Source organism: Schistocerca gregaria, chromosome 6 (genome assembly GCF_023897955.1).
Source record: "Schistocerca gregaria isolate iqSchGreg1 chromosome 6, iqSchGreg1.2, whole genome shotgun sequence".
In the NCBI taxonomy this organism is placed as follows: domain Eukaryota; kingdom Metazoa; phylum Arthropoda; class Insecta; order Orthoptera; family Acrididae; genus Schistocerca; species Schistocerca gregaria.
The window spans coordinates 124,903,742-124,922,101 of NC_064925.1; the positions used below are offsets into that span (position 1 = coordinate 124,903,742).

At 44.8% G+C, this 18,360-nt stretch overlaps 1 protein-coding gene across 2 annotated transcripts in view; it reads right to left on the reverse strand.

Annotated features, from left to right (window-relative positions):
* Positions 1-18,360, reverse strand: part of LOC126278012 (facilitated trehalose transporter Tret1-like) — a 97,661-nt gene that overhangs the window by 20,982 nt on the left and 58,319 nt on the right. Inside the window, exon 4 of one of the 2 annotated variants that reach the window (XM_049977717.1) lies at positions 4,122-4,415. In XM_049977717.1, coding sequence (XP_049833674.1) covers positions 4,122-4,415 — 294 coding nt within the window. The remainder of the gene's footprint in view (positions 1-4,121; positions 4,416-18,360) is intronic. The other variant, XM_049977718.1, reaches the window with a different exon arrangement.

Consider the following 18,360-nt stretch of genomic DNA (forward strand, 5'->3'; position numbering starts at 1 on the left):
CAACATGCGTCATCGCATTGTCAATGCATGTGAGAATATTACGGAAGACGAACTAATCGCTGTTGAGAGGAATGTCGTTACACGTATTGCCAAATACATCGAGGTTGACGGACATCATTTTGAGCATTTATTTCATTAATGTGTTATTTCCATGTAATCACGCTGTAACAACATACGTTCTCACAAATGATAAGTTCGCAAAGGTACATATATCAAGTTGGAATAACCGAAATGTTCAAACTTACCTACGTTCTGTATTTTAATTAAAAAACCTACCTGTTACCAACTGTTCGCCTAAAATTGTGAGCCATATATTGGTGACTATTACAGCGTCATCTACCACAAAGCGAAATAAGTGGTCCAACTAAAACATTCATATTCCTTTACGTACTACAGGAATATGTAATAAAAAATGGGGGTTCCTGTTTTTTAAAAAAATGTAGTCGATATCCGTTTGACCTATGGCAGCGGCATCTAGCGGGGCAACCATAGCGCCATCTGGTTTCCCACTTCAAGCCAGACAAGTTTCGCTCGTTGTAGACTTTTCGTTTGACGCTTATTTCGTGAGATATTTGGCCCTGTCACGATCAATGGATGACCCTGTATATGTAGTCAATGTTAACCGAAGCTTATAATGATATAAAGAGTGACGCCATTGGGCAGTGGGTGAATGGAAATAAATTATTTGGGTTGATGAATCACGTTTTTCCTTATTACAACCCAATGGAAGGGCTTGCAAGTGGCAAATGAGTAAGGACACTTACTAGCCATCCTGCGAAGTGCCAAAAATGAAATACGAAAGAGATCGGGATACGGAAGGTTGGTCAGGGTGTAGTCCCCTTATTGCCCTTAAGAAAACAGTAAATGTAGAAGGATAGCGATACAACTTGTAGAACTGTGTACACCGTGCGGTTGAGGAATAATTGGCACACGATGATTATTTGATCATTCTGAGAATGCACCGTGTCATAAAGCAGCGCGTATGAGGCAATGATTTGTGGAGAATAGCATTCCTGAAATGAAGTGGCCGCCAGAGACTCCCGAACGAAACCTAATGGAACACCTTTGGGATGAATTACAACGCCGACTTTGCTTCAGACTCTAACGTCCTAAAATTTGTGGTTTCGGCTTTTTAGGAAGAATGGACTTCGATTCCTCCACAGACATTGAGACAGGCCACTGAAAGTGTCCGCAGCAGAATTCGAGCCATCATAAACGCAAAGGGAGGGCACACCTCATCTTAATGTCCAGTAATAAGTGTTCAGATATTTTTGATCAGGCAGTATATACTCTTTGCACTTGCGTTGGATCATTTGGTATAAGGAGAGTGGCTTCTTATTTAAGTCGAGCTCAAGAAAAAACGATCTGCACACAAGAGAGAGACGTAGGCCTTATGGAAGTGCTGCTCCTCAGAACTCAATACGAAATTTCTCATGATTTCTTTCCGTATAAACCAACAGAAAAATCGCAACACCGATTGTGTTGCACGGGTGCTGGATACCAGTTTGTGCGCTGGAATTCTATGCCTCTTGCTCCTGATCGGTCAACAAAGGTACGGTTAATGTTGTTTGTCGATGAGACTGGAGTTGTTGTTCTATGACATGCTACATCTGTTTTCGAGCTGTTGATAGAACAGGCCATAGCAACATGTACACACCCTTCTGAACACGTTGGGCTACAACAGCACTAAGGGAACGAGCGTTATCCTGTCGGAAAACACCCGTTGAACTCCGTTCATAAATGGCAACAATGAAAATTGAATCACTAGACTGACTGACAATTTTGCAGTGAGGGTGCGTGGAATAACAACGAGAGTGATTCCGTGCCATACGAAATGGCACCCAAGACCGTTACTTGTGTGTCTAGCAAGCGGACAGGTTAGGTACAGATGCTCAACTGGCCTCCTCCTAATCAACTCATGGCTATCACTGACACTTTTGGTGGGGAAACACAACATACCTGCACCGTGCCCTCCAGCGAACCCTAGCTTGAGACCAACGAAATCACAAACGGCGGTGGTTTCAGACCAGTGGAATGCAGGGTTCAGGGCGTCTGGCTTGAAGCTTTCCTTGAATTAACCGATTCTGTCATTGTGGTTCCAAATGCTGCTCAGATTGCTGCTACAGATTCAGTACGATGCGGCACAGCCACACTCGGAACATGAATGTCTGCAATTGACTGCTTATTATTTCATTCCTTATTTTTGTTCCCCCTCCTATTCCACCCCCCTCTTCCCATTATTTTTGTTCTGGTTCAAAAATGGTTCAAATGGCTCTGATCACTATGCGACTTAACTTCTGAGGTCATCAGTCGCCTAGAACTTAGAACTAATTAAACCTAACTAACCTAAGGACATCACACATATCCATGCCCGCGGCAGGATTCGAACCTGCGATCGTAGCGGTCGCTCGGTTCCAGACTGTAGTGCCTAGAACCGCACGGCCACTCTTGCCGGCATTTTGTTCTGCCTCACGTCTTCGCTTATCAGAAAAATTCGCCTCGTGCAGACCAAGATTTCTTTAAGCGCAACATGTTGTGGAGGATGTTTGGTGTAGTTGTTATGTAGAGATGTAATGAATAACCTGTGGTAAGAGTCAACTGAGTAAGACATCACACCAAATAAAATACTGATGATTAGATTTGTGATGAGACGGGACTTTAGATCTGTCAATTAATTGTGAAACTTCATTGTAGATGACACACAGATGTTTATTTTTATGCTCAATGCTACTTGTTTCGATCAGTAGACCATTATCAAACCGAAGCCTAACGGACAGACAGAACCGTTGAAGTGCGTAGGTAACAATTTGCTGACAAAATAAAAATTATGACTTTAAATAACATAGCAATTACTTACAAAGCGTAACCAGCTTATCACTACCACATTTGAAGTAAACAACATCGACGTAGATACACAAATGTAGCTTCTGTTGAAACAACTAATCTCCAAAAGATATAGTTATACAGGGTACGCACAAAAGACGACAACACATTTCAACTTGAAGAAAAAAAATTTAACAGCATAGATCTAATTAAAATCGCTGCGAATATTGGACAAAGACGGTAAGAGATCTTGAGTAGCTGTATTATCGATCATGTGTACACATCGAAGGTACATGTGAGAGATTTGGAGTGTTTTGTAGTAGATAGATGTAACAACGATGTAAATTTAACGAGAAACGTACTTAACAAACGGTGTCAACAAATCATAATCATGAAAACGCTTACAGTAAAGTGGCATGGGAAGTGATAGAAAGCTTTAGAAAACGTGAAATGTCAAACTAATAAAAAGTAAATACGAAAACATGGAGTTAATATGCTTTAAGGTTATGTGTCGTATTTAAGTGAATTTGAGGAAATTAGCGTTTTTTAATCATATCAGTGAAAGGAATATGTGAACAGTGGCATCTCAAAAAAATGGTTTAATTGGCTCTGAGCCCTATGGGACTTAACATCTGAGGTCATAGGTCCCCTAGAACTTACAACTACTTAAACCTAGCTAACCTAAGAAAATCACACACATCCATGCCCGAGGCAGGATTCGAACCTGCGACCGTAGCGGTCGCTCGGTTCCAGACTGTAGCGCCTAGAACCGCTCGGTCACACCAGCCGTCAGCGTGATCTCAAACAAGTAAACCGGCACATACGAGGAATTAATCTTGCATCACATCTATCTTTTAATAATGTAAATAGTCAAATAGCTGTTGTAACATATATATTTACTACAAGTCCTTTAGAGCCTTCTTCAGTCTGCAATGTACGATCGTCCTGTGTGCGTCTCCTACATATCTATGTCTTTTGCAGATTATTTGTTACAACAGAAGCTACGTTTTTCTATCTATGTCGAAGTTGTTTACTTCAAATGTTATAGTGACAAGCTGGGTACGCTTTGTAAGCAATTGCTGCGTTATTTAACGCCTAATTTTTATTTTGTCGGTGTATTGTGAGCTGTGCACTTTAAGGACTTAGTCTGTTGACCGAAGCCGGTAGCGCGGAGTATAAAAATAATACAAAAATAAAGATCTAATGGTCAGCTACAATGAAGTTTGACAAATATCGTTAACTTAAAAGGGAAACGTTGCAGGCGGAGACTGCCTCACATACTGAGCTACGTAACGTACCTGCAGCGCACCTAGAATGATTGTTGCCACCTCTGAAGGCACAGATCCGCCAGCCTCATCGAACATCATGACGGCGTAGTTAAGCACAGCGAAGGAGCCGCATAGCTGCATATTGGCGCCGAGGATGGTGATGTTGGCGAAGCCCTTGAGCGGGGCTCTCGAACAGATCTCCTTGAGCGTGACGCGTCCGGCGCCGCCATCTTGGGTGCCGTCTCCAACCAGGGACGCCCGAATGCGTTCCATCTCACGCTCCACCTGCTCATCTGAGATTCCACGGCGCAACCACCTCAGCGCCTTTGACACACAACATACGCCTTCTCAGAAAATGCTAATAAATTGTGTGACATTATGATGTTAATAAACGTTTCTTCAAATGGTTATACACTGCCTGCAACTACACTGCAGGAAAAAAAATTACTACACCCTTTTAAATGTTTCCAGTTCACTCAAGATTTATTGTCGCAACAGCTCCTACAGAGTACACGAAATTATTACATTTATAGGTCAATAGCACTCTAACATTCTGCGTGGTGTTTGTTTGTTCTAAGTCGTGTCTCCCTACCACTTTCGCGCGACGACGCTCTGAGCGTGTTTTTTAGGGAATTCACTAGTTTGAACCTGGGACCTGTTGCTGGTAAGGAGACGCCAGACCACACATGACATGCAGAATTCAGAAGAGTTCAGTAAGACTAGCGATGATATAATCAAATACTTAATGATTTCAGCGTCATCTCCACTGCACTCCCTGTAAAAGAATCTTAACACTAACTAAATTTAGTGGAAGGGGTTCAAGTCTTTCCTATTTTTAGTTAGCTGGTAAAATAACATCGAAAAAGCAGTTACGTTTACCACTGGAATTTTTATTCTACTCACAAAGCATTGTATATAAATTGTACTATTGATGAAAGGAAATATTTTAATACAGGATGATAAAAACCAAGTGCGTTCAACAAAAATGTGAACGAATATTCCCTGAATGGGTTTCCAAGTTCTACAATGGATCGAAGGCAGACCTATGCCATATCACATATATAATCTAGGTTTAAATTAAGTTTCATAAAAGAGAAAAGTATCAAAAATGGTCTACATTGACCCTCAATTATCATTAATTACTTATTTACCTTGTTGTGAATTACAGTGGATGATGTGGCTTCTCAGTAATTATATAACAGAAAAATCATCGCGTTTGACATTTTAACTTCAAGCAGCAAATGTGAATACCACGAAGTTTAATTGACGACCGACACTAGCATTACGTAAAAAGGGGGTGTAACAGATGAGACTTCTGCAGTTCTGAGAGAAGCCTTATGCATTCTTATGCAGCACCGAGTCCGTTCATTACCTTGTCGGTGGTTAGCAGCATCAGGGGTGGCTGGCGGCGCATCTGCACACACCTCGCTGTCTCGGTAGCAACTCTCTCGAACTTATCCTTACTACTGTTTACCGAAGTTGGTTTAAGAAAAAGGTATCTGGCGGTGTTTTCAAGTGACCAATCAGGGTCTCAATGTTAAGCTCTGCCTTCAAAAATTCTGTCTATCCAATCAGAAACATTATACTTTTCGTGGTGGGCCAATGTTTTTAATGTTTGCTATGTAACAGAGATGCGTTAAGTCTCACGCTAAAATTTGCTGCTGGTGTGGCCCTTTTAGTGCTATCGTAAGATCTATACTGTTCTTCTAGACGGGTCTATCTTTTAACATGGGCTGGGGGATGGACCTTTTGGTGGTCGACTGGTGATGAGGGTGTCCCATTGTCCCGCTCGTATTGTAGGGCCTTCTAGCCTACACGGCTCTGCTCTCGGCTTCTGTTCTCGTTTCTCCCCTTGAAACTGCGTCTGTTTCACGGTGGGAAGGTATGACATACATTTAGGCGTTCTTGTGTTAGTCTGTGGTATTCCATTTGCTCACTCGTTGATCGTATTGCTTTGGTTAATTTAATGCCAGGATTTATTCGGAGCTGTGTGACATATTGCCGGATTTGCTATCATGTCAGGGTTTTCATGGAAGGCGTTCGATTTGCCTGATACCTTACAGCACAAGCAGCTCTGAGGTACCAGGTATCGGCCCTTGCTGAAATACCAAATTTAGAAAGTGGTGTAATCTTCAAGCGTGGCACTGCAGGCGCTGACTGGCATCCAGTCGATCATACAGTTGTCGAATACTACCTTGGGATACGTTATGCCACCCGTGCTCGATCTGTTCATGTAGTCCTGTAAGGGTTGTTGGTCGTGGAGTTGTAAGCTTCACTTCTCTTCCCATCATATCCTCACCTGCTCTATTGGAGAGTCTAGAGATCTTGGTGGCCGGGGAAGGTACTGCACGTCTCGTCAAGCATATTGAGTTTCACTTGCAGTGTGTGGGCGAGCATTATTTTGTTGAAAAAAACACATCGCCTTCTGGCAAAGGAACTGGTCTAATAACACTCTGCACTCACGGAGCAGTGTTTAACGTCTCCTCCACAAACACCAAAGGTTGTAGCTTGTCGCACCCCTGTCCATGAAACCTGGGGTGCAATCAGTGTGTCTTGGACGAATGCATTCTAGGAGACAGCGCTTGCCAGGTCCATGTCGTACTCGCATACAGGCACAATCGGCTATCGTTGCTGAAGACCACGGCGCTCATTCCATCCTTCAAATCATCCTCTGACGGCACCAGTCGAGTTGTGCCCATTGACGCTGTGACGTGAGTGGAAGACGAGCTAGAGGGGTGCATACCTGAAGCTCCACTGCCAGTAAGTTCGCAACAGGTCGTGTAAACATGTCTGGGCTCACAAGCTATCTCTCTTATCTGCCACTGCTCCCATTACAGTATGACCATCCTGGCGGACGTCTGTGATGTGCCGTAGTCCAAAATTCGTCTACGGGTGTGCGTATGTCACGTGACCAGTGATGTCACTACTGCTGCGCAACTGACGCAGCACGTTGAATTTGCGTAGCAATTCTTCGAAAGGACAATTCCGCCACTCGGAAGGCCATAATTTCACACCTTCCGAACTTGCTCATTTGGCTGGAGGATCCACGAGTCGCCACGGCTTGGTTGCCTGCTTACTTCACACGTTTGCACCACACTGATCTCTCTGGCTGTGATCATTCAGGATTAAAGGGTAGACACAGATGGCACTCTGGTTGTTATACCACTACGCTGTATGATACGCTGTATGATAGCGGACGACGTTGAAACCGTTACTAGTACATCTGCTGTCCCCCAGGTAGTACATGTCGTCAGGGATTAAGATCGACATCGTCTTTCCAGGTGAAGTTTCCGGCTGTGTATTTGGAAACAATCGTTGTTTGTCCCAACAGTACTACAACTTATTTAGTCTCTGCTGGCTAGCGCGGTTCGCGCCGTTCCCTCAGGTACAGGTGAATTTTTTCTCCTTACCGTAAGTTACCCTAGGGACCGATGACCTCAGCAGTTTGGTCCCATAGGACCTTACCATACATTTACAATTTTCTGCTGGCTATTGGCTACTATTTTCACAGGAAACACTCAAAGATGCAAATCAGAATAATACAAATACATGACTTCCTACAATCTTACATTGTGCAAAAATGTTTGAAGCATCGGCGAATGAGCGTCAATTATTCAAACATGAGGGATACCAAGAGATGAATACACTAAACAGATACAGAAGGATGTGAGTTGCAGTAGGTACTGGGAGATGAAGGAGGTTGCACAGGATAGAGTAGCATGGAGAGCTGCATCAAACCAGTCTCAGGACTGAAGACCACAACAACAACAAATTTTCGCCAAATACGGCAACATCAACCATGCCATGTGCAGAATTATTACAGTAATTGTTGCACAGAATTTACACACTCGAATTTTGATAACATGTACGTTCTTGATCTTAACAGCAAAGAACCACCACAGGCTCAGTCCCGTAGGGGAGTATGATCTACACAATCAGTATATAGTACACAGGTCGTAATTCAGTCCAAAGACGGTCCGCAGCTCGTGGTCTTGTTGCTCCAGACGGGGTCTATGGAAAGGTCGCCTGGCCCTGATGACCTCCCACTGGATTTTTATCAGACATTTCGTCCCCTTCAGGCGCCAGTGAGGACGGAAATTTGTCAGGACCTTATGTCACATTTCATGCTAATTCCAGACGGTTTCCTCGATGGTTTGCTCATCCCCATCCACAAGCCTCGGGGTACCTCACGGATGTGCAGTTACCTCCCCTTGACGTTATTCAAAGGCGACACAGGGATTTTTATCCGACTGTTAGCTGCGCGGCCTAAACGGACAGCTCGGTACGTGGTTTCTCCCGATCAAACTTCTTGAAGGAGGTGCTAACAACATCCGTACTGCCCTCTGTCGCTATCAGGACGTAATCGCTCTTCCTCACGCTTATTGTATGACTGAACTTTTGGCAGCTCTTGACTTCAGCCAGACGTTCGATTGGGTCAGTCCCGACTACCTAGAAGGGGTATTCCACAATACGGAATACCAGGATACTTCGAAGACGTCGGAATGCGGATCCTTCGCGGAGCTACGTTCCGTGTACTCTACAATGGCCTTTTCGCTCTTCCCATCTCAATACGTCAATCAATTCATCAAGGCTGCCCGCTCTGTGCACTGTTGTATGTTTTCGCCATGGAACCGTTGCTTTGCAGCCTCCTTTCTGGGATGTCTCTCGGTTACCGTGTATTGCTTATGCGGACGATCTCGTCATCGTTCTCCGTAGCGGTGCTGAAGGTCAGGGAGTCACTGGTTATGGTTACCACCTACGGCGAAGCTTCTGGTAGGTGCCTTAACGTCCACAAATCGAGCACGATGGCTGTAGGTGCGCAGCTTCTTGCGGACAGCGCTGCTCTTTTGCGCGTAGCTAATACTATCCGATGCTTAGGACTCTTCCGTAAAGGCTTCATCGCTACTGCTGTGGAGGCCGAGTCGCCACTTTTGTTACGGTAGGCCGAGTTTGTGAGTTCGTCAAACGGCTTCTGGTGTAGTACACCGCTAAGACAATTTCTCCCTGCCACTATTACACAGCTATGCCCAAGGGTCAGGTAATAGGATAGGAGAACGAAGGTTCTACAACACTCCAACAAATTAGTAACAAAGTCACACATATGAATTAAAAAGGTTTACTTCGTGATTTTGAATAATGAGGTTTGCAGCACTGCATGATGGAACACAACACAAAAAATTCCTCAACTGCTAAGTGACTATAATCTTAAGTAAACTTCACAGTAAAATGCAAATGCAATTCACAGAAACTGCCTCTTCACTTCTAAAATTTCACCAATCGACGCTCCCTGTCTAAGTCAGACCTGGAGAATGATCTGCAACCAAGTGGGCGAGAGCTGTTCTTCTGTCTTCCGAGTAGGCTTCTGTCCGTTGTCGTCCGGTCATTAGGGGATTGTACTCGTCCGGCATTTGGCCGAGGCAAAGTAAATATCTTCATCCTCAGGGCAGCCCGTGGCGCTGGTAAAAACTTGCGCAAGTGGCCAGTCTCTATGATACTGGCACCAGATCGCATCTTTGCGCCTGTGGAGCTTTTTCCCTGTCTGTGTCTTGTTCGGATGACGCAGGAGACTCGATTACGCAAATGATCTGCGGTGCAGTACTACCCTCAACAGCCGGCGTCTTCTTTCCCAACTACGTGGTGGGCTGTTAGGTCACCGTTTATGAGAAGCCGATCTTCTGCAACGGACACAATATCCTTATGTATAAAATCCTCGTGTCACAGTGTTAGTTGCATACTCCTCCGAAACGGCTCGATCGATTCTGATGAAATTTGACATGTATGTTTGGTAGGTCTGAGAATCGGTCGCAATCTACACTCCTGGAAATGGAAAAAAGAACACATTGACACCGGTGTGTCAGACCCACCATACTTGCTCCGGACACTGCGAGAGGGCTGTACAAGCAATGATCACACGCACGGCACAGCGAACACACCAGGAACCGCGGTGTTGGCCGTCGAACGGCGCTAGCTGCGCAGCATTTGTGCACCGCCGCCGTCAGTGTCAGCCAGTTTGCCGTGGCATACGGAGCTCCATCGCAGTCTTTAACACTGGTAGCATGCCGCGACAGCGTGGACGTGAACCGTATGTGCAGTTGACGGACTTTGAGCGAGGGCGTATAGTGGACATGCGGGAGGCCGGGTGGACGTACCGCCGAATTGCTCAACACGTGGGGCGTGAGGTCTCCACAGTACATCGATGTTGTCGGCAGTGGTCGGCGGAAGGTGCACGTGCCTGTCGACCTGGGACCGGACCGCAGCGACGCACGGATGCACGCCAAGACCGTAGGATCCTACGCAGTGCCGTAGGGGACCGCATCGCCACTTCCCAGCAAATTAGGGACACTGTTGCTCCTGGGGTATCGGCGAGGACCATTCGCAACCGTCTCCATGAAGCTGGGCTACGGTCCCGCACACCGTGAGGTCGTCTTCCGCTCACGCCCCAACATCGTGCAGCCCGCCTCCAGTGGTGTCGTGACAGGCGTGAATGGAGGGACGAATGGAGATGTGTCGTCTTCAGTGATGAGAGTCGCTTCTGCCTTGGTGCCAATGATGGTCGTATACGTGTTTGGCGCCGTGCAGGTGAGCGCCACAATGAGGACTGCATACGACCGAGGCACACAGGGCCAACACCCGGCATCATGGTGTGGGGAGCGATCTCCTACACTGGCCGTACACCTCTGGTAATCGTCGAGGGGACACTGAATAGTGCACGGTACATCCAAACCGTCATCGAACCCATCGTTCTACCATTCCTAGACCGGCAAGGGAACTTGCTGTTCCAACAGGACAATGCACGTCCGCATGTATCCCGTGCCACCCAACGTGCTCTAGAAGGTGTAAGTCAACTACCCTGGCCAGCAAGATCTCCGGATCTGTCCCCCATTGAGCATGTTTGGGACTGGATGAAGCGTCGTCTCACGCGGTCTGCACTTCCAGCACGAACGCTGGTCCAACTGAGGCGCCAGGTGGAAATGGCATGGCAAGCGGTTCCACAGGACTACATCCAGCATCTCTACGATCGTCTCCATGGGAGAATAGCAGCCTGCATTGCTGCGAAAGGTGGATATACACTGTACTAGTGCCGACATTGTGCATGCTCTGTTGCCTGTGTCTATGTGCCTGTGGTTCTGTCAGTGTGATCATGTGATGTATCTGACCCCAGGAATGTGTCAATAAAGTTTCCCCTTCCTGGGACAATGAATTCACGGTGTTCTTATTTCAATTTCCAGGTGTGTATCTTAGCCTTCTGTAATTATGTGAATGTGTTTTAATTCACTTAATAGCTCACGACAACAGAAATCCGCATTGTATTCATTTGACATAAGAGCTATTGTAAACGAAGAGGAAACGGCAAAATCACCAAACGTAAACATGGATCACGTGGAGACTACCCTCTCCCCTCTACAACTCAAGACTGCTCTGCGCATACGCGGATCTGACAGCTTGGGCGCCGATATAGCTAACAGCCACATTTTAAACAGCCAGAAGCAGGAGAAAGTACTGCTCATAGGCGACCAAACTGCGCATGAATCCACTGGCGACTACATGGAACCTAATTTAAACAGTTGTGACGTTACACTCATCGGAAGCAGTTTGCTGTTACAAAGTACTGCATAGCCTCCATCCTAAGGTCCTCGATACGTTTCGCTGTTGTCAGACGTTTGTGTGTGCTTTGTTCCTTTGCAACTACAGTTTTACTTCTTTTTTTTCTCTCTTTTATGTTTTATCTCTGCAGTATTATACTGCAGTAGCGGGATACACTAATATTTTTCTTAGAATGTCAGTTTTAACTGAAAACTGAAATAATGAAAAATTCCCGTGTTTTGCGCGTTTTCTCCCGGATGCACTCTGATAAGGTACGAGACCCTAACCCTTCCGCGGTGCAGGGGCGGTTTATGTCTGTATCATGTGCCTGACAAAGGGTAGCCCTTTTCAGTGGCTTTAAAATGACGTTGTGGCACCGTCGCCCTACGTGCCTTATTAGCTTATTGCTGGAGGCCCTCGTGCCACACGCACTCTCAGCATCTATCCTGCTTTCGGTTGTCCGTTCACCGTTCTTTTACTTCCGCCAATTTTTCGTTGAACTGAGCTACGTCCGTACTGCTATAATGCCAGCGCACTTGACATCCACGAAGGTGATCTGTGGTTTTCTTCAGCAGCACAGGACACCGGATGTGGTTGGGGGGTAGCATCCCCATGTCGGCTTGCTTGCTGTTTGGCGATCGGTGTGCGCTCCTTATCTCGACACTGACGTCCAGTCTGCATGGTACCCCTTACTGTCAATGTGAAACATGTATGCCACACACGCATTCACCGGATTCATCTCGCAGATACCCCGTTGTGTATCATCTGTGATGTTTTGGACACAGATGAGCACGCGCTGGTGTGCAGATCGGCAAGGGGTGTCTGTTTATTGTTGCGACAGATGTTGTCCGTAATTATCCGTACGATTCCTCATCAGATATCTATGGAAGTGCTCCTATAAGACGAATTCTGTGAAGTGGATTTGTGGACACGCAGCTCATTACTTGTTTGCTGATTGAGAGAAAATTATCCTTGATTTTTGGCAGTTCCATAACGGATGCTATAGTGCAAAATACAAACGATTTTTCTTCAATTTCCTTTGCAGTGTGTTTCTTAACCCATCCCAGAGCTTGATGTTCCTGTCATGAAGAACTGATCCCCACCTCTTCCACACTTAGAACCGATATATCCTCTCGTCATCGGAGTATCCTCGCAATAACTACAAGTCGCTAGTCTCAATGAGTTAGTTGTCTTGCTGCGCCCTCCTCCTCGCGACGCAGTTTCGCAGATTTCCTGCTATTCTCCGTGGCATCAATGTTTATAAGAAATGTAAATAACTAAATAAACCATTTATGTTCATTGTATCCCTACTCCACGTTCGCTACGCTTCCGTTGGTTCCTGGAAGGTGGAACGGTACATGGTGGCCAGACCTCGGGTTGCGACCTCTGTCCACTTTGCTTCCCACCTCTCCCTTTGGGCGCCAGGAAGGCACCCAAAAAAAAAAAAAAGTGCCTAGCGTTGCTGCCTCTGGATCACGGGCTCCTGATTCCCGATTCCCGATGTGTCGGAGAGTTTCTCCAACCACCGACTGGGTGTTTGCATTTCCCCCTCATTTCATTATCATCGGGAAAGTGGCGAGGCTAGACTGTGTAAAGATTGGGACTTTTACGTGCACTGATAACTGCGCAGTTGAGAGCCCCACAAATCAAACATTGTCATCATCATCATCAGTCCAAAGATAAAATTACAATGTTAAAAATTAATATAACTGAATTAATATTAATTAAATTAAGATTAGTAAGTCTGTACATGTTAACTCATTTTGACTGTGTAAATCTAATAAAGTGGAAATTCATTGAAACAATTTTTATGATTATTCGACACACATATGTTACCGTATTTGACACAGAAGTATTTCTGAATAATTGGTGTAGATCAAGTAAATCATATGTGATGCTTCAAGAATTTTTGCGGCTACTTTTATGTTGTAGGATTGTAGGAAAGAATAAACTTGTGTTATCCTGTGTTGCACCTTGCAGCAGTATCTCATGTGAAGACAGTAGCCAGTAACGAAACCGGTAGAGACTAAATAAAATTGTGAAGCTGGTGGTAGAAAAACATGATATTTTCCAAATTCCTGGGTTTAACGCTGAGCGTTTCTTCTGTGCTACCCTGAAATCCATGCTCAAGGCAATCGGGTGGAAAAACTATTGGTCTCTGCACGATGGAAACATTTAGCTCCAAAATAGCGGTCTTGTGGAGTATCAAACAAAATATGGACTGAGTTATTTGAGAACGTAGTTTTCCGTGGCGACATTCTTGGATTAATGCTTCGCAAATATATATATCGATGTTCTTCACCTGTTCATTGATCGTATGAAGAGAATACACCTTACTAGCTGTTCCACAAAAAAATGGTTCAAATGGCTCTGAGCACTATGCGACTTAACTTCTGAGGTCATCAGTCGCCTAGAACTTGGAACTAATTAAACCTAACTAACCTAAGGACATCACACACATCCATGCCCGAGGCAGGATTCGAACCAGCGACAGTAGCGGTAGTTCGGTTCCAGACTGTAGCGCCTAGAACTGCACGGCCACTCCGCCCGGCGCTGTTTCACAGCTGGGATGTAGAGAAAAAGAATATTTTACGATATTTTGCTCGAACGAAAATCAGATGGGCTATTAGAACATTCTGTTTACTGGAAGGCGACACACACTGGCCCATATCTCATGGCGCAAAGCTCTTGAGTGTCAGACCCCTGGCTGATTTGATGGAGCCCACCGCGAATTCCTCTAATGTATCAACCTCTTCTGCATCTGCACCCAACGTCCTTAGTTACTTGTTGGATGTATTCACATCCTTTTCTTTCCCTATAGTTTATACAACTTACAGCTCTCTCTATGAACAAGGAAATTATTTCCTGACGTCTTAACATATGTCATACCATCCTCTCCCTTCTTCTTGTCAGTATTCTCCACTTGTTTCACTCCTTACCGATTCAGTGAAGGAACTCCTAATTTCTTACGAAATACCCAGGTTTTCAACGTTCTCCTGTAGCACCACATCTGAAATTCTTCTATTTTATTCCGTTCCGGTTTTCCGATAGCCCACGTCTCATTGCCATACAATGCTATGCTCCAGACGTAAATTCTCAGAATTTCCCTTTTCAAACTAATGTGGATGTCTGGTACTAATACGTCTCTGTGTGTTACTCTTCTCGGCAACTTTGATGCCTTAGTTCTTAAGCGGACTGCTCGATAGTTCTCGCACAGGGTCGGATAATTTGTCGCCAATCTGATAGACTGTACACACTGACTTGATTACTCGTTTGTTGCCACTTCCCCCAATGATATCAGAAATCCCTAAGGAACGTTATCAATGACTTCCACTTTACTTGACTGCAAGTTTTCCAAAGTCGTTTTAAACTCTCATTTTAATATTGGAGCCCCTGTGTCCTCAATATCGATTACCATTTCTTCGTCTATCACGTCATCAGACAATTCCTCGTCCATGGCTTCAGTGCACTCCTTCTACCTGTCTCTCCTCAGAATTACACGGTGGAATTCCTCTTGCACTTTTATGTATGTTGAATCAGTCCTAACTAGGGGAGGAAAGGAAAGGAAATTCAATGAAACAATTTTCATGATTATTCGACACACAGATGTTACCGTATTTGACAGAGAAGTATTTTTGAATAATTGGTGTAGATCAAGTAAATCATACGTGATGCTTCAAGAATTTTTGCGGCTACTTTTATGTTGTAAGATTGTAGGAAAGAATAAACTTGTGTTATCCTGTGTTGCACCTTGCAGCAGTATCTCATGTGAAGACAGTAGCCAGTAACGAAACCGGTAGAGACTAAATAAAATTGTGAAGGAAAGGAAAGGACAGGACAGAGATTGCCGATGTAGGCTGCAGCGGGACAGTACGCAGAATCAGCAGCGACGAGTAAAAATGTGTAATGGACGCGGATTCGAACCCGGGATCTCCTCCTTAGTAGGAGTGTTACTGCAACTGCGTGGACTATCTCGACACGCCTCATGACCGATCCACATTCTCAACAAGTACCACATGTCCTCACTCCCTGTCCATTTCTTCGAATCTCGCTACTCTGAGATTCCGACATTGACATATAGATATTCGTCACTAGAAAATGCTGTCAACGACACACTGTTATCAGACTCTGTAACTACACTGTAGACGGCTAGGCTTTTTGTAATGAATTGCACTACAGAGGGTGGGGCAAATAGAAGTGGCCTAGACGAGTGGATACCATTTGTGGCAGCATTAACGGAGGAGGAAAAGACCTACATTTACTTCCTACAGAATGGAGAAGCTGTCCATACAGCCAGCTGACCCTCGGAGTACATTTATGCATTTTTCATGACAGAACTGTTAGCAGAAATCAGTCTAGTTGCTGGCCTAGCTTGTCACCCAGGTCACCTGATCTGTCGGTGTGTGATTCATTTGTCTCGGGAGCCCTCGAGTCTAAGGTATATGTAATGTATACCATAGTCTTCAGGAACTACAGTAGAACTGTACGGGTGAGATTTCAACAGTTCCAGTAGTCCAGCTTCGATCTACCTTCAGCAACTTCCTCACCAGTACCCACAAGTGCCAAGAGATGAATGTTGGTCACTTTCAACATCTGGGATAGTCAGCTTAGTACTGTATTCCCTTTCCTCTGCTGTGTTTCTTTGACCCTGGAACTCCATTCTCCAGACCACTTTTATTTCTACAACTGTGTAAGTCCTTAATTACCCACGAAATTCATTAATTATAATTTTTTGTGTTGTAGAAGAATTGCCTTGTTCGCAACACGTAGTTCATTCATAAATATTTTCTTCTCGTTCTTCGTTTTCCGTATGCGAGGCAATTTCGTCTTCTAAATTTGTTCACAATCACGATTTTGCCTTCAAACCGTCCAGCTGTTTCCTCTTTAACTCTGTTAGAATTGCATTTATTTTGTGTATTCCCGAAAAGTGTTGATCAGAAAAAAAATGTGGTGATCATAGTGTTCTCTCAAACAAGAATAATAAAATTCCAAAGTGTTCTTCGTAAGTTTGCCCTTATCATTTCCCTACTCGATCACTGTCATCCGCAGTTTCTATTTCTCGAGTTAATTTCACCATTCGATACTAGAACTGTTTTCTTTTTTTTGATCTGAGACACTTTCTTCATGTCACACTTATGGATTTATCAAATTGTCCGTCCCGAAGAATACTCACACTGAATTTCCAAAATCCTCAAGCTCAGAAAGTTTTATGCCTACTACAACATTCTCCACATTGGTCGGAAAGGCTGGTTGGAATTGTGTCTCCGAAGATATACCCTCCATTAGGCTCTCCGTTATACACTGAAGAGCGAAAGAAACTGGTGCACCTTCCTAATATCGTGTAGGCCCGCCGCGAGGATGCAGAAGTGCCGCAGCATTACGTGGCATGGACTCGAATAACGTCCGAAGTAGTGCTGCAGGGAACTGACAACATTAATCCTGCAGGGCTGTCCATAAATCCGTAAGATTATGAAGTGGTGGAGACCTCTTCCGAAGAGCACGTGCAAGGTATCCCAAGTATGCTCAATAATGTTCATCTCTGGGGAGTTTGGTGGCCAGCGGAAGTGTTTTAACTGAGAAGAGTGTCCCTGGAGCCACCCTGTAGCAATTACGTGCGTTTAGCGTGTCTCATTGTCCTGCTGGAATTGCCCAAATCCGTTGGAATGCACAATGGACATGAATGGATGCAGGTGATCAGACAGGGTGCTTACGTACGCGTGACCTGTAAGAGTCGATCTAGACGTATCATGGATCCGATGTCACTCCAACTGTACACGCCGATTCTGAAATCTTCATTCTCTACAGATATTTCGTGTTTCACTAAAACTGGAGGCCCACATTCACTTTTGAAAGACACTCTTAAAATTTCTTGGCCGTATCGTGGTCACAGGAATCGACTGTTCAGTCCTTATTCTCCCTTTAACCACACTGGTTCGCTCTTGACCCGCAGCGTATTTGTTATGTAACCTATGATTACTTTAAGTTCTTGCAGAAGTCTCTGCCTAATATTCCTTCACATGAGATATCTAAGTCGACGCCTGCTGCATGAAAGTTGGGTTTCACACAAACAAAATTCTCCACTACCAATGTTAAATCATTACTCCTCGCATCTCTGTTACTGCATTCGTGATGACTAATGAAATGACGCAATTTTAGAGACTTTGTTGGTGTCGATACAGATATGATTTTACGCACATACAATGAGGCGGCGAGTAAAAATTTTTACCAAGACCGGGAACCTAACCCAGGGCTCCTGCTCACGATGCAGGTGCGTTAGCCATTAAGCCACCTTGGCATACACAACTACACTGATTATACTGGCACGCCACTCTCCTCTATCCACTTGCCACTTAAGCCTATGTGGATTATAACATATATATATGAGTAAATCCTCTGAAACTACATCATTTCAATTGTATAAGTACCTACACGTGGGTTTCAGGCTGGATCTCCCATTTATGTTCGATGCTGAGATGCTATTACAGAACATGGATGGCCACGGCTATTCTGTTCGTGTGTATAAGGGGGAATTTAAAGTACTCTCCGCTGTCTGTGAGAACTTGGATCGAGGAGGGAGGCTTGCCAGTGTAATCCGTGCAGTTGTGTGAACAGCTGTGGCAAGGTAACTTACTGGCTAAAGCACCTGCCTAGTGAGCAGAATACCCGACTTTGATTCCGGGCGTTG